Below are 13,881 nucleotides of genomic sequence, written 5' to 3'. Positions count from 1 at the left end.
AGCCCCAGACGAAAGGTGTCCCTGTCCCCCCCCCGATACCTCCCCGAAGGAAGCCCCCGGAGCAGCTTTTGCAGGTTTTATTACCCAACATCCAAGTTCACAAGTTTTACCCAAAAAACCAAGGAAGAAGAAGAAGTAAACGGCAACGTCCCGGTGGCCGGCTGGCCTGGCTCCGTGCTAGCGCTGGCCCACGCCGGATGGACGCCGCCACCCCTTAAGGGAAGGCCTGCTGTGCTACAGGAACCGGGCCACGGCGCCAGCCCCCTCCTCCGGATCTGGGAGCAGCCCCGACCCAGCCCTCGCTCGCTGTGGGGGGGCTGGCACCCCGGCTGCCGGTCCCAGCCCTGCTCACGCGGTTGCAAGGCACTCGGGGGATGAGCTGCTCGCCGTCTGCCCCGCAGCCAGCCCTGGGGGGGCACGGGTTGGGCACGACGTCCCGGTGCCCATGTGCTGCTGACACAGGCCCCTTCCAACGGGCTGATGTGTCACGAGCAGGCACCACTCTGCACCCGCGCGCCTGGCAGTGGCCGTTGACCAGGCGTCGAGAGCGTTGCCGGCCCTTCTGTGCCACCGAACACCCCTGCCCGCAGCGCCCTGAGCCGTGCCCGGCTGCGGTGAGAGCAGAGGGGGCACCTGGCCGGCCAGCCAGACTCTGCGGTAGGGACTGGCCGGGGCATTTGCACGTCTGCAGCAGGTTGGGCCGGCTCTGGCCCGGGATCCCCCCACACCCCTGTGCACTTGGGGTTAGTTAATGCCCGCAATGGGGTGCTGGAGCCCATGGGCTGGGGGGGGAAGAGGGAGGGTAGTCTGCCCCATGAGCCCTGCTCTGCAAACACCTCCCTTGCCCTGGGGGAGCCCCCCCGCTGTGAGTGTCTGCACCATGCCAGCGGGACACTTGGGGGTCACGCCCCACCTGGCCCAGCGCTGCAGCTACACGCTGCCTGTGGGGAGCAGGCACTGCCTGGGAATCCTGGACGCTGACGGGCTGGAAAGGTGGACTTCAGCCCAGCGAGCGACCCCTGCATGGTGAGTGGCTGGAGGGGCAGGTAAGCCTGGAGCTGGGTCCCAGAACCCCTGGGCTGCCCGGCTGGGTGTGCCTGGCTCCATATCCACCCCCCCGCCCCCGCACAGGGCTGGTGGTGAAGCGTCTGGGGGGAGGGGAGGGCATGCTGCCCTGCCCCGCCCAACACTGGTCCCAGCACACACCTGTTCCCAGGTAGGGGCGGGCCTGGGCCAGGGGATCCTGCAGGCTGATTGGCCAGGGAAGTCACACGATTGACACTAGTTCAAGTGCTGCCGCAGGCTTTGCACCAGGGCCGGGGTGAGATGCGGCAGCAGGGCACGGGCTGGAGGTGGCAGAGCCCCCTGGGAGGGCAGAGCTCCTGTCCCACCACCCGCTGCCTCAGCTCTCCGGCTGGCTGCTGTGGGGACGCCCCCAGCTACGGTGCCAGCCTCGCGGGGCCCTGCCTCCGCAGGACCCTGCAGCCACACCCCACGTGCCCAGGACCCTCCTGCAGGGCAAAGCAGGGTCCCTCCTCCCCCGGGCAGGGCCTGCGGCTGGGGCACCCTGGAGAGGTGAGTGCCCAGGTGTGTGGCATGCAGTTTGGGCCCCAGGGTTCATAGGGCCAGGTCCCTCCTCGGCCGGCCCCCGGGCAGCGGGAACGTGACCCACAGCGTGAGCGGGGCAGGGCGTCTGCTCCAGGGCTGGGCACCAGTCACTCCTGCCACCGCCACCCATGCCAGGCCAGCTGCCTGCAAAAGCAGGGTCTGCACCTCACCTCCCCATCTCCTCCCCCCGCTGGGGCTGAGTCCCTGCTCGCTTAGTGGGGGGGGGGGCGGTCTGAGCGGCCCCCAGCCCAGCGAGAGGAGGAAGAGCCCATGCATGGCCTTTGCCCCCCCGCGCAGCAGCCCCCGCTGCTTCTGGCCTGTCTCTGGCCCGCTCCTGCCTGGGCCAGTCCCCAGCGCTCGGTCGTCTGCCCTGCCGTGCCTGCTGCGGGGGGGACATGCTGCATTGGAGCCCGGCCCCAGCCCCTCTCAGCTCCTTTCACGCAGGCAGCCAACGGCCCCCAGCCTCATGGGCAGGCAGGCGCCGGGGGTTGCTGCAGCAGGGCCTGCCCCGCGGCCTGGGGGGATGCCCCGTGCAGCAGGCTGAGTCAGTGAAAACCCAGGTTCGGCTCCGGCTGAGGGCCAGGACCATCGCCATCCAGTGAGCGCCCAGCTCCCCCCGCACAGCTCACACGTCCGCTCGTGCTCTGCAGCGCTTGCATGACCTGCAGCCAGGATCAAGGGGTCCCAGGGGCCTGGCCTGGGCGCTTGCTCTGCCGGGGAGCGGGAGGCCTGGCAAGGGCTTTATACAGGAACAGCGGAAGGCTCTGCCCTGGCCCCACTGCGGCAGGGGCTTCGCCACGGTGCACATCGGAGCAGCGGGGACGGTGCGGCCGCCAGCCCCAGGCAGGTTGCGTCCTAGAAGCTGTGCCCACCTCCCGCCCTGGTGCTCAGCTAGGCTCAGCCGAAACCCCCCAATCCCGACAATGAAGGAAGGTTGCAGGAGGGGAAAAGGAAACTGCGTCCCCAGGCCATCGGGTGAACCCGGCTCCGGGGGTGGGAAATGCCCCCGGGCGAGTTCTTTAAAAGCCGGAAAATTCAAACACGGGCAATAAAACCCCCAGCCTGAAAAATCCCCAGCGGGGAAAGTGCTGACACGCCCCTTTGCTGTCTGAAAACACGTGGACCTGGGAGACACAGGCGGGGCCGCCAGCCGCACCCACTCATGCACGCACGCACAGGCGGACGGACACACGCGCAGGGACGCACAGACACGCACAGGACACAGACATGCCCACGGGTCCGGGTCTCTCAGGCAATTGGCTTGGTTTGCGACAGGGGGCACCTGGCTCACGGGACCGCAGCCCACTCCGCAGCACAGGAGTCTGAACGGCCGTGGCAGAACCCACGCAGCTTCCTGGGCCCGGCTGAGCCAAGGGGGAGGGCGAGGGGCCGCTGGCCCAGCCCCCCTGCACTATGGGCCCCTCCGGCTGCTTTGCTGTAAACTGCGAGCTCAGGTTACTCTGGGGCTGGACTCCCAGGGGGTCTCCTGAAACTGCCCCCTGGCCGCCCAGTTTGCTGAGGAGCTGGAGTCTCACACAAGGGGCGGCCGAGGGCGCCGGGGAGCCGCACTCCTGGGCCTTAGGACTGGAGGGCAGCAGCTGCTGTTTTGTGCTTTGGGAAGCGCAGCTCGTGGCCCTGGGGAGGTGAGGAGCCGGCCCGCGGCCCTGCCAGACACGCTCCCAAGGGCTGGCCCGCAACCCGTCCCCACGCTGCCTCCGGCACGTCTGCTGGCCTTCCCATCACCCTCCCACCCCCCCGGAATTGCCTGAGAAACCACCCGACATTCGATCCCAGCCCACCGGAGCCCGCGGACGGACGCCTCACTCAGCGGCAGGGCCTGCCCGTGAGCAGCAGCGAGGCCGGCGCATGCCCCGCAGCAGCGCCCGGAACATGCTGGGCGGCCGCTTGACTTCCCCCGTGTGCGGAGCCCCCTTGATGGAGCTGGCCCGGGTGCTCTGCGGCGTCATCACCGTCTGCCGGCCGTGCTCCTCGATCTGCTTCTCCAGGTGCTTCTGGATGGCCATGCCCAGCACCTCCACCTCCACGGAGGCACCGTACACCTCCCAGGTCATCCCCTTCTCGTCCCAGCTGACTTCCCGGATGGGCTCGGGCGGCTCTTCCTGCGCCCCTTTCACACGGACCTCGGGGTAGGACGCCTGGGGAGACTTGGCGACCGGCGTCATGGGCCCCGTGGCCACAGACCTGCTCTCCACCGGGATGGACACCTGCATCTCCGCGTCCTTCTTGGAGGGCTTCAGCTCTGGGCCTGGGCTTGCCAGGGCGGAGGGGCCTTGGCCCCGGCTGTGGAAGGTGAAAGCCATGGACCCGTCCGGGGGGTTTATGGGGCTGACGGCCACTGACACGAGTGACACTCGGGTGCCGGCCTGCGTCCCGGCGTCCTGCGTCCCGGCGTCCTGAGTCCCGGCATCCTGCGGGGGAGGAGTGACCTCAAACGAGTAGGTCTTGGAGAGCAGCTCCACCGTCCGGGACGCCCGCACAGCCTCCTCACCCGGCCCCGCCTCAGTGCCCTTCGCTCTCCGCTGCTCCTGAGCCGGGCTTCCCTCTGCAGTGCTCTGGGGCGGGCCGGTTCCCCCTCCGGCCTCAGCTGGAGCCGCCCGGCTCTCGCCCGACGGGCCGTGGCCTTTGACGCTCTGGGTAGCAGCAGAGCGGGCCTCCGGCCTGGCATCCGCACTGCCAGCTGGGCCAGCTTTCCGGCTGAGAGGAGCTGGGAACGGCCGTGACGGGGTCACTTCTGCCTCCAGCCTTGTTTCAGGGCCTGACGCTGCTTCTCTTCCTGAAGCAGACTCTGGGGCAGATTCCTGGGCACCTTCCAGAGACGGAAGCGCCGCGGCCCCTTTGCTCCCTGCCCCTGGGGCAGTCGGGGATCCCAGCTGGGCCTGGGGCTCTGCCAGAGACGGAGGCACCTTCCCACCGGCGCCTCCACAGGGCGCGCCCGCGCCACCGTCGGACAGACATGCTGCGCCAGGGGCTCCCACGCTCCCGTCTCCCTGGGAGGCCCCGGCCTGCTCTTGCCTTCGGTCCTGCAGGCCCGCGGGAGGCACCGGAGCCAGCTCAGGACTGGCCGCAGCGGCTCCCGCGCCGTCTGGCTGAGGGTCTCTGTTGGCTGGTTCACGAAACGCAACGTGTTTCAGAGCAGCCGGCGCGCTCGCCAGGTCCTTGCCATGCCCCTTGAGGCACGGCTCCGGCAGGAGACGCGGAGACGGCGCCTCGGCACTCGCCACAGCCGCGCCGTCCCCCGCTGGCGGGCTGTGGGGGATGCTGGAGCCATCGGGCGGTGCCGGCGGGCCTGAGCGCCGCTCGCCGTTCTGTCCCAAGCAGCTCACAGCCACCGCCAGGCTTTCTTCCCCCTTTTCCGGTGGCCCCACTCCCGCGCAGGTGCCCTGGAGGACCAAGGCCCGGCCACCAGCTGCCGGCTCCGGCGGCTTGTCCGTGGCTGGGGCCTCGGCCCTGCTCTCTTGGCTGCCTTGGCCGCTGAGCTCGGGCACGCAGCAGTTCCTCATGGTGAGCTGCCCAGCCCCGCAGCGGGAGCTGTGGAGGCAGCCTGGAGAGCTGTCCTCAGGCCGGCACACGTCCTCCGCCACCGCTCCCTGTGCCAGCAGCTGCAGGCTCCCGGGCTCCTTAGCGCTGCCCATGGCCAGGCCAGGCCTCTCCCATGCTAGTTCCGCCGCCCGGCGCGGGTGGGTCTGAAACAAGAGAAGAGGTGGGTTACTCTCCAAAGCTGGGCCCCGCCGGACTCCCGGAGCTCGTGCGCCGTTCTGCACCCCCTCCTGCCAGCCGCCTGCACCACCCCGCCCGGCCCGGCCCGGCCGCCACACGCCCACCATGACCCCGGCTGCTGCTCCCCGCAGAGCTGGCTGGCCACAGGCGCCGGCTTCCCCCGCCCTCCTTCGCGTCCCTGGGCTCTTCGCTGTAAGGAGAGCCTGGCTGCCTGTAAAAGCAAAGCAGCCCAGGGGAGTCGGCCCCTGGCCCTGAACCAGTTTTCGCTGCCCGGCGTTGTAAGGGGCACGTGTGACACGCTGTGCCCCATTGCAGGAAGGTGCAGTGGCCTTCCTCCGAGCCGGGGCCCGAAGAAGGGCCACAACCGTGGTGTGGGACGGAAAAAGGGCTGGCCGCCCAGTCTGCCCGGCAACCAGGAGGCCGGCTAGGGATAGGTCCTGCCGGCCGACCAATCCAGCACCAGAGGGGCGGAGCCTCAGCCAAGGCTGAGACTATAAGAAGCAGGCCCCACAGCTCAGTCAAGGACAGACCGCTGCTGGAGACAGACGTGCTGCTCAGCTGGCAGAGCCCTAGACTGGAGCAGAGCCACCGACCAACCCCGGCCCCGGAGACTGGGTAGGGCCTTCCTGGAGCTGGACCAGGCAACCCGGCCAGAGAGACTGGGCCGAGGTACCCGGACCCCAGGACTGGACCAAGTCACTGGAGCAACCCAGGTGGAGGTTACCCCCCGAGGCCGGACAGGACCTAGAGGAGCTGCTGGCCGCCGAGCCCCTCCCCGCACCAAACAACCTAGAGGAACTGCCCCTCGAAGAGGAGCTCCCCACATTGCCACCCGTGGATGAGGAGGGGCTGACAGGCCAACCCCAGACAGAGTACCCCCACGATGCTGAGGAGACCGGCACTGGGGCCAGCGGGGAGGAAGTAGCCCAGGGGCAGCCATAGCTGAATCTCAGGCCTAGTCGGTGTGTTGCGGCTGGAGCCCCGCCGGCACAATGGCAACCGCTTTTGCCTCTGCAAGGGCCCTGGGCTGGGACGCAGTGGAGACGGGTGGGCCTGCGTCCCTCTTCCCTCCCCCTTGCCACCCCGAGAGTGAGCACCGTCCCCTGCACCCCTGACTCGAGGACACTGCTTGCTCACCCGCCCTGCCCCAGGGCCGGGGCACCAGACTCCTAGCCAAAGCTAACGTTCCCCTTGCAGGAAGGTGCAGTGGCCTTCCTCCGAGCCGGGGCCCGAAGAAGGGCCACAAGTGCAGGGCCGGACCGGAGCCTGTGCTACACCCATGTCGACCCTTACAGTGTGCGCCGTGCGTCATTCATGTTCACCCGTGTAGTGTGGCTGTGCACGGCCTGATCACAGCGTGCCGTGGCAGGGGTTGCTGGAGCGCTCCCGGCATGCGGGGCATTGCTGCTACGGTAGCACCTTCCCTGCAACGTCACACACGAGCACACAGGAGCAATGGCCTGGCCTCCGCCCCTGTGAGCACTCTGGGTCAGGTGGGAGAAATCATGCCCACAGCCAGGCAGGGCTGATCACCTGACCCCAGGGATGCTGGGGAAACGTGTTAAAAGAAAGAGGCGTCTTTGTCTCAGGGCTCCCCCTTGGAATCCATCTTCTAAGCAACGTGCAGGACTGACAGCTACCCCCAAGAGGGGGGCCTGGCTGCCAGGGGCATCACAGCCGGCTGTGGGTGAGCTAACGTCACAGACTGGGGAGCTACTGAAAGATTAAACTTCGGTTAGGAGGCGAGTTACGTTAGTTGATTGTGACCAACTCCTTGACTCATTATGAGTCTCCTGATTTCTATTAGTCTGATTTGTGCTCACTGCAGTCAATAACCTTCTTTCTTTGTTTTATCTAAGGCGGTGCCTGTGGGCTGAGTGTGTGCAGAGACCTCGCTGGGAGGGACAGAGCTGGTGCATAGCCATGTCTTTGGTACATTGATGGACTCAGGTAATGAGCTCGCAGGGTGCAGCACTGAACCCTGCAAGAGGACAGTTCCTGGGGTTGTCGGGGGCTGGATGTGTTTGCTGAGCGGCTGGACAGAGCGCTCCTTCACTGGGCCAGGGACCGATTCCGAGCAGGAGGCTGGGCGTGGGCTGACCCAGGAGTGGGTGGTTCACACAGCAAAGCGGGGTAAGTGGGGGCCCAGGAGTGAGGAATTGGGGTGACCCAGCGACACACCCGTCCGGATTGCAGGGGGGGATGACACAGCGAGCGTCAATGTCTGTTTGTGGGCATTCCTTCCCTCCCCCCGGCTCCGGGCACTTCCCCAGGGGCAGAGCTTTGGCCTAGATGGGACCCAAGACAAACGGGTGAACAGCTGCAGGCCTGCGCAGGTCACAGCTGCGTGCTGCCTTGATGTCCAGCTGGCTGCCCCAGTGCAGTATTTGCACTTGCAAGCTAGGCGCACAGTTCTGCACACGCATTTCCAAGTGCCTGGCCCAGAGAGACGACGCGTCTGGCTGGGGTGGGAGCCGGCTGGCCGTGGCACGACTGTGGATGGAGCAACGGTCACAAGAAACGGCATGCTCCGATAGACCCTTTCCCAGCGTATGGGGCGAGTCCTGTTGCCACACACGCCACAGGCCCACGCTCACTGCTCCGGTCCTGCTCGGAGCGACACCTGACAGGCCCCGTGCAGTGGGACGCGCCCCCCCAGGGCAGGCTCCTGGACTGCAGTGCCGCCTTGGCTCTGACCCTGGGGTGCTCAGCACCCCTGTTCCACGCCGGGAGCTCCCGCGGTGAGTCCTCTGACAGGACACCTGGGGAAGCCTCACACGCCCCCCCAGAGGGGCCAGGCACCCCCACTTGGCAGCCAGCGGCGACTCGGCCAGCGAGATGAAGCAGCGGGTTTAATAGTCGCCTGCACACGGCGTAGAACAGGCCCTGTTAGCACCGTCAGCAGGAAGTTACTGCGAAGTCCAGCGTGGGGGGAATCCAGAGCCCTGGGCTCCCCCCTTGAGACCCACCCAGCCTCAGACACGCCTTGTTGTCCCTTCTCTGTCCTTGGCTTCTCTCCTGGGCAAACAGGTCACCTGGCTTCCTCCTCGCGCTTTGTCCTCCAGCACCTCCAGCTCCTTGCAGAGGTGGGCCCCGGCCATCACTTGCCAGGATACAGTGTCGGCCGCTGTCGGTGCCAGGCAGCCGGGCGGGAGTCACACCTGCCCGCCAGGGTCTCTGCACCCATCACTCACCCTTGTCCCACCACTGCCCTGGGCTGCCGCCCTCTCTCCATGCCGCCCTTTGGTACAAAGCGGATGATGCCCCGTCCCAGCAGTGGGCAGCGCTTGGTGACTCTTCACAGACTCTTAGAGCCACGCAGCTGTGGGGACCTGTAGGGCGTGGCCCTCCCTGGGCAGGAGACTCGGGGGGCAGGTAGGGATCTGCATGGAGGGGGCTGGGGCAGGTGTAGGGATCTAGGTAGGGAGCACAGGGGATGGGCTGTTGGAGCAGACAGAAGGGTCAGGGCGATGCGGGAGTCAAGTACAGGGGTGTGGCTGGGGGTCGTGGAGCATAGGGCAGGTGCAGGGGTTGGGCTGGTGGGGCAGGTGCAGGGGTCTGGGTTGGGGGGTAGGCATAGGGGTCTAGTTGCCCGCCAGCAGCCCATAGGGGAGGAGCGAAGGGCTGGCCAATGAGCACAGAGGGTGCAAGCCCCCTAGGCTCCTCTAGCCCATCGGCGGGGCCAGCACCATGCAGGGAGGGAGCGCATCATGCCCAGGAGGCTGGAACCCGGGGCCGCCCACGGAAGAAGTCTGCCCCTCCTGCTGTGGAAGCACGGGGGGCGAGACGGCGCCTGCCCAGCCGGCTGGGACCCCAGCCCTAGGAAGCCCGAGAGAAGCAGGCTGGGTCAGAGGCAGACGGAGGGAAGCCAGGCTCCCAGGGCCCCCGTGGGCGCAATGGGCTGGCGCTGGCCTGAGCCCAAGACCAGGGGCTCTCAACCTTCTCCTTTCGCAGGCCCCCCAACATGCTATAAAAACTCCATGGACGGGGGGCTCAAGGCTGTAGCCCCATGGGCGGGGGGAGGCGGGGACCACACCTCCCCAGGTGAGAACCGCTGCCCTAAAGAGTTGTCTGTCTAGGCACCCAGGAGACCCCGACACAGCTGATTCCTGTGACGGGGGCTGAGTGGAGGCCAGCTGGGCAGCACCGTGCCCTTCACCGTCCATCCACGTCTTCGGTACACGCCTGCCGGGCCAGCTCTCTGCCCCCGAGGGCTGTAACCAACCCCTCGGCGTTTACTGTTGGGACGAGTCCTCCAAGAGCCTCTGACCCTGCCATGCAGAAGCAGAGACCCGTCTGTGCGCGCACTAAGCCGCAGCCTTCGCACACCCGGCTGTGCGTTGTGCTCACAAGCGAGATATTCCTGCACGTGCCAGCTGACGCGTTTCCATGCAGAGGGGGCAAAGATGCGGCTGTTCTTCTGACAGCAGCCACAGCACAGACCTGCAGGCTTCCCTGCTCCCCTGGGATCACGAGCCAGCGAGGAACCAGTGCGCCAGCGCCGGGCTGGGGGGCACTGCGCTGACGTCTCTCAGACGCCGAGCATCGGGGTACCCGTGGTCATTCAAGAGTGCCCAGCGCCCCTGGCCAGGCTGGCATTGTTAACCCCGCGGGCCTGGCCACGCTCCAGCGAGGGTAATGGCATTCCTCCTTCTGCCAGTTCCTCAGCTGCACCGTACGCTGCGTACGGGATTCCTCCGCCGCTCCTGTCCCTTGCTGCTGGGCAGCATTGCTGTGTGCTGTCAGACAGCTGCAGGCTCCACCCCAGAGGTGACTGCGGGGGTGGCCGTGTCGAGAACGTGGGGAATCCTGCAGGCACCAAGGATCTCGGAGCAGCAGCATCTGATGAGCCCCGGCTGCCTCTCCTTTTCTCCAGCTGCTCCACAGCATTGAAAGAAGCTAAAAATACATCGCGTTCCTCCCCTTACTTCTGGCAAATGACAAATGGGAAGGGAAGGGGGGGATTGGAGAACACGGCGGGGAGGGGGTCTGGTGATGGAGGAAGAGAGGCAGAGATGGTGAGGCAGGGCGAGGGAGAACGGGGAGGGGATTGGGATGGGGAGGCAGTGCAAAGGGAGCTGGGGGGTCGTGGGGAAGCGGGAGGTGAGGAGGTATCCCCAAGACTCAGCAGGACAATGTGGCCGGCCCAATGAGCAAGGGTGACCCCTGCTCTCCGTGTCACTCTGCCACCCCTCCTCCCGAAGGTGCCCGCCCATGCCACGCGTGCCGCACGATGGCCACGTCCGTTTGTGGTGCTCGTGGTCAGTTTGCAGCTCTGAGCACGGATCCCGCCACCCGCACCATGGAGCCGTGCGAAGCCGGGGCCCGTGCAGGTGGGCAGACAGGCCCTGCTCAGAGGGACGTTGCAGCGCGGCCTGGGGGCTCAGCCAGGGCACAGGGCTTAACGCGAGGAGCAGAGAAAGGGCAGGACACAGGTGAACCAGGGAGGTGCTGCTGGCACATGCAATGAGGCCCAGCCCATGCCGGCTGCGCTGGTGTCAGGCTGGAGGACCCCACGAACGGCTCTGAGCGAATGACACCAGCTAACCCCTGCGTAGCACCACACAGACCCGGCCCATCGCGTGAGCAGGGGCAGCCACCCCCAGGAGCACCTGGTGCGTGTGTTGGGGGCACACCCGGCACAGGGAACCCAGCTGCAAGCAGGCCTGGGGGTCAAAGTCAGTGCAACGTAGATGGTGATGGAGCAGGGCAGGAAAAGCCGCTTCCAGAGGGTAAGATCTGGATGCGAGACAGCAGCCTGCTAGCGCCGGTGCTCGCTACGCTCCGTCAGTACGCGGGTGACGCTGGATTTGCCCAGACGCGGAGCAGCAGCTCGCTGTAAACTACAGAAGCAGCTCACCCGGGCAGGCCACGAGCCCCGCCATTCGCATGCTGGCCCTGGGTTGGACTCTCATCGCCCTGCGGAGGGGCCCCGGCACAAGCGAGTCAGAGCCGCTGGCAGAGCTGCTTGGAGCCGGGGAGCAAGGGGTAGCAGAGAGCCGTTCCCCCACGGGCGGCTCACCAGGGTCCCTGTCCGCTGGAAAGGCCAGTTACCCTCCCTGCAGGAAAGCAGGGACCGGCCAGGCAGCCCCAGCGAATGAGCTCTGGTACAAACGCCCAGGGGGTTCAACAGGATTAGCTCCCAGCACGTTTGCTGCGCGCCCCCACCGCCGCCCTCGCCAGGCCTATTCCACGGGGCAGCTCTGCTTAGCCGCTGGGCCGGGAGGTGGAGAGCGGCTGGTACTGGAGCTGCGTCCTCCAGTGCACGGGCGCGAGGGTTTCGCAGAGGCGGATGGCGCCGCCGTGGCTGGGTAGGAGGCCTTGGGGCCGAAGCTGCCGAAGGGAAGCGACGCGTCGCGGCACAACGTGGTAACCACACTGGAGCGGCAGCACCAGGTGCCCACCTGCACGCCAGGGCCTGGCAGCAGCACACAGCTGGCACCTCCTGCTCTGCCTCACGCCCGGGGTCAGGTGACGGATGAGGGCCCGGCCCTCACCCACGGGGTCAGTGGGAGCAGGAGCAAACCCTGGGACTACCAGCTGCCCTAGGGCCCTTTAAAGGAAGAAGATTTTGGCCCCCAGCGGCTGGAACAGCGCCCCATCACCGAGTGCAATCCCCAGGGGCCACAGGCCCCCCAGTGTACCTCAGAGCAGACCCGAGGCTCCTCTAACGTACACCCCGAGTCAGGCAGGGCCCCAGCCAGGCCCCGAATACCAGCAGATGCAAGGTGCATGGCCCCTCACCTTCCCTTAGGCCTGCAAAGTGGCCACTGCCCCTCCGGGTGCCCTTGTCCCCAGGCTGGCCCGGGGACCTGAGGGGTCTGAGAATGGGCGTGTGCCGTGTGCCTGGGGGGGTTGGGGGCTGCATGTGTGGTGGGGGCTGTGCGCACCCGTGTCTTTGCTGGGTGTGCGCCTCTAAAGCCAGATTTGTTTGGGGCCAGGGTCCGCAGCGGCGGTGCAGGAAAAGCAGCGTTTCACATCCAGCCCGCACAGCCCCTGGCCCAGCCGCACCCGAGGGCTGCAACCTCTGGGGCCGTAACCTCCACTGGCTGCACACCGGCGGCGGGGCGCGGCCTCCAGCTGGGAACGCACCTGGCCACATCCCCGCAGCACATGGCGGGCGGGCGGACGCCCGGGGGCACGCAGCTGCCCAGCCAAGTTCCCAGGCTGCTGCTGCCAGGCCCCGGAGCCTGACACCTTCCCCTCCTCCCCCCGCCTGGGAGGCTGCTTCCCGGGCCGGGCACAGGCCTGGGCACGTGGAGCAAAGCCCCGCCGGGAACCCCCGGAGGCAGGCGGGGCGGGGGGAGGCAGGTCCCCGGAGCCCAGCGCTCGCTCCTCGTGCGCCCCTGTGCCAGGCGCTGCAGGTGGCAGGAGAGCCCGGCCCGGCCCGGCCGTCAACGAACCGGGGGGACATCGCCCTCCGCGCCCGTGCCGGGGGGGCAGGGACCGGCCTCCTCGGAAACCGGCCCCTCCCCGCAGCCCGGCGCCGAGGAGCGGAACCGCCGGGCCGGGCCGGGCCGGGCCGTGCGTCCAGACCCCCGCCCCCGCGCGTGGAGACACGGCACCGCCGGCGCGCGCGCGCACAGACACGCGCACAGGCACACACACACACACACACAGAGACACGCGCGCGCGCACACGCACGCACACACACACTGCACGCGCCTCGCTCACCCCCCGGCACGTGGACGCCCCCCTGCGCCCTGCCCCGCTCCGCGTCCCCCCGGGGGCAAGGCGCAAACCGAGCCCCGCGCTCCGAGCCCCGCCGGGGGGGGCCCGACCCTGCCCTGCCGGCGCAGCCCCCTCCGGCCGTCCGGCCCCCCCGCGCTGCTGGCGGGGCAGCGGCGCAACAGGTGCCCCCCCCCGGCACTGACCTGCCGCAGTCGCGTCGCGCTCCGGTCCCGGCTCCGGCTCGGGGAGACGCGCCGCCCGCACCGCCCCGCACCTCTGCTCAGCGCTGCCGGCGAGTGCAGCTGGGAGCATGCGTGGGGCGGCAGCTGATTTCGGGGAGAGGCGGGCGCGGGGGGGCGGCTGCTCTCAGCGCAGCGGCGAGCCGGGGGCTGGCAGGGGGCAGGGCCGGGCGCCCGGGGCTCTCCCTGCCTCGCCGAGCACCGAGCCCGCTGCGGGGGGCTGGAGTGCGCGGCGGATGGGCGCCGACAGGCCCCGCGCTGGAGCGAGCCCGGGCCCCAGCCCCAGCCCGGCGGGGGGATGTGCCCCTGGGGCTCGCCCCACGCCCACCCAGCTGGCCTCTGGCCCCTTGGCACCCCAGGCCAGGCACGGGCTGGGCTCGTTCTGGGCCAGGTGGCCGATACCTCAGCCAGCTGCCGGCTGTACTAGCACAGACAGACAGACAGACCCGGTGGACAGAGAGAGGCACACCCGCCTGGCCCGGGCGTTGGTGCTGGGTCCTGGTGGGAGCTGGGAGCCCAGGCCCTTTGCCCTGGCGCTGGGGAAGCTCGGGGCAGGTAGATCGGGGTAGCCCACAGCCCCCCCGCGGGCACCCCTGGACAGAGGCGAGTGGGTGCAGTGGTCAGC

The 13,881-nt window shown here is 68.2% G+C and overlaps 1 protein-coding gene across 1 annotated transcript; it reads right to left on the bottom strand.

Annotated features, from left to right (window-relative positions):
* Window positions 1-62: 62 nt before the first annotated feature.
* On the bottom strand, window positions 63-13,251 carry GPRIN1 (G protein regulated inducer of neurite outgrowth 1). The gene is made up of 2 exons (XM_067535392.1): window positions 13,221-13,251; window positions 63-5,312 (listed from the first exon to the last, which is right to left on the bottom strand). Exon 2 carries the CDS (start codon window positions 5,259-5,261, stop codon window positions 3,429-3,431), a length of 1,833 nt encoding a protein of 610 aa, XP_067391493.1. The 5' UTR covers window positions 5,262-5,312; window positions 13,221-13,251; the 3' UTR covers window positions 63-3,428.
* Between the last annotated feature and the right edge of the window lie 630 nt (window positions 13,252-13,881).

The sequence above is a fragment of the Emydura macquarii genome, unplaced genomic scaffold, assembly GCF_026122565.2.
Source record: "Emydura macquarii macquarii isolate MOO-44397 ecotype Brisbane River unplaced genomic scaffold, CSIRO-AGI_Emac_v2 contig_378, whole genome shotgun sequence".
NCBI lineage: Eukaryota > Metazoa > Chordata > Testudines > Chelidae > Emydura > Emydura macquarii.
Note: the sequence above shows the minus strand (reverse complement) of the source record. Positions and strands in the feature narration are given on the sequence as shown.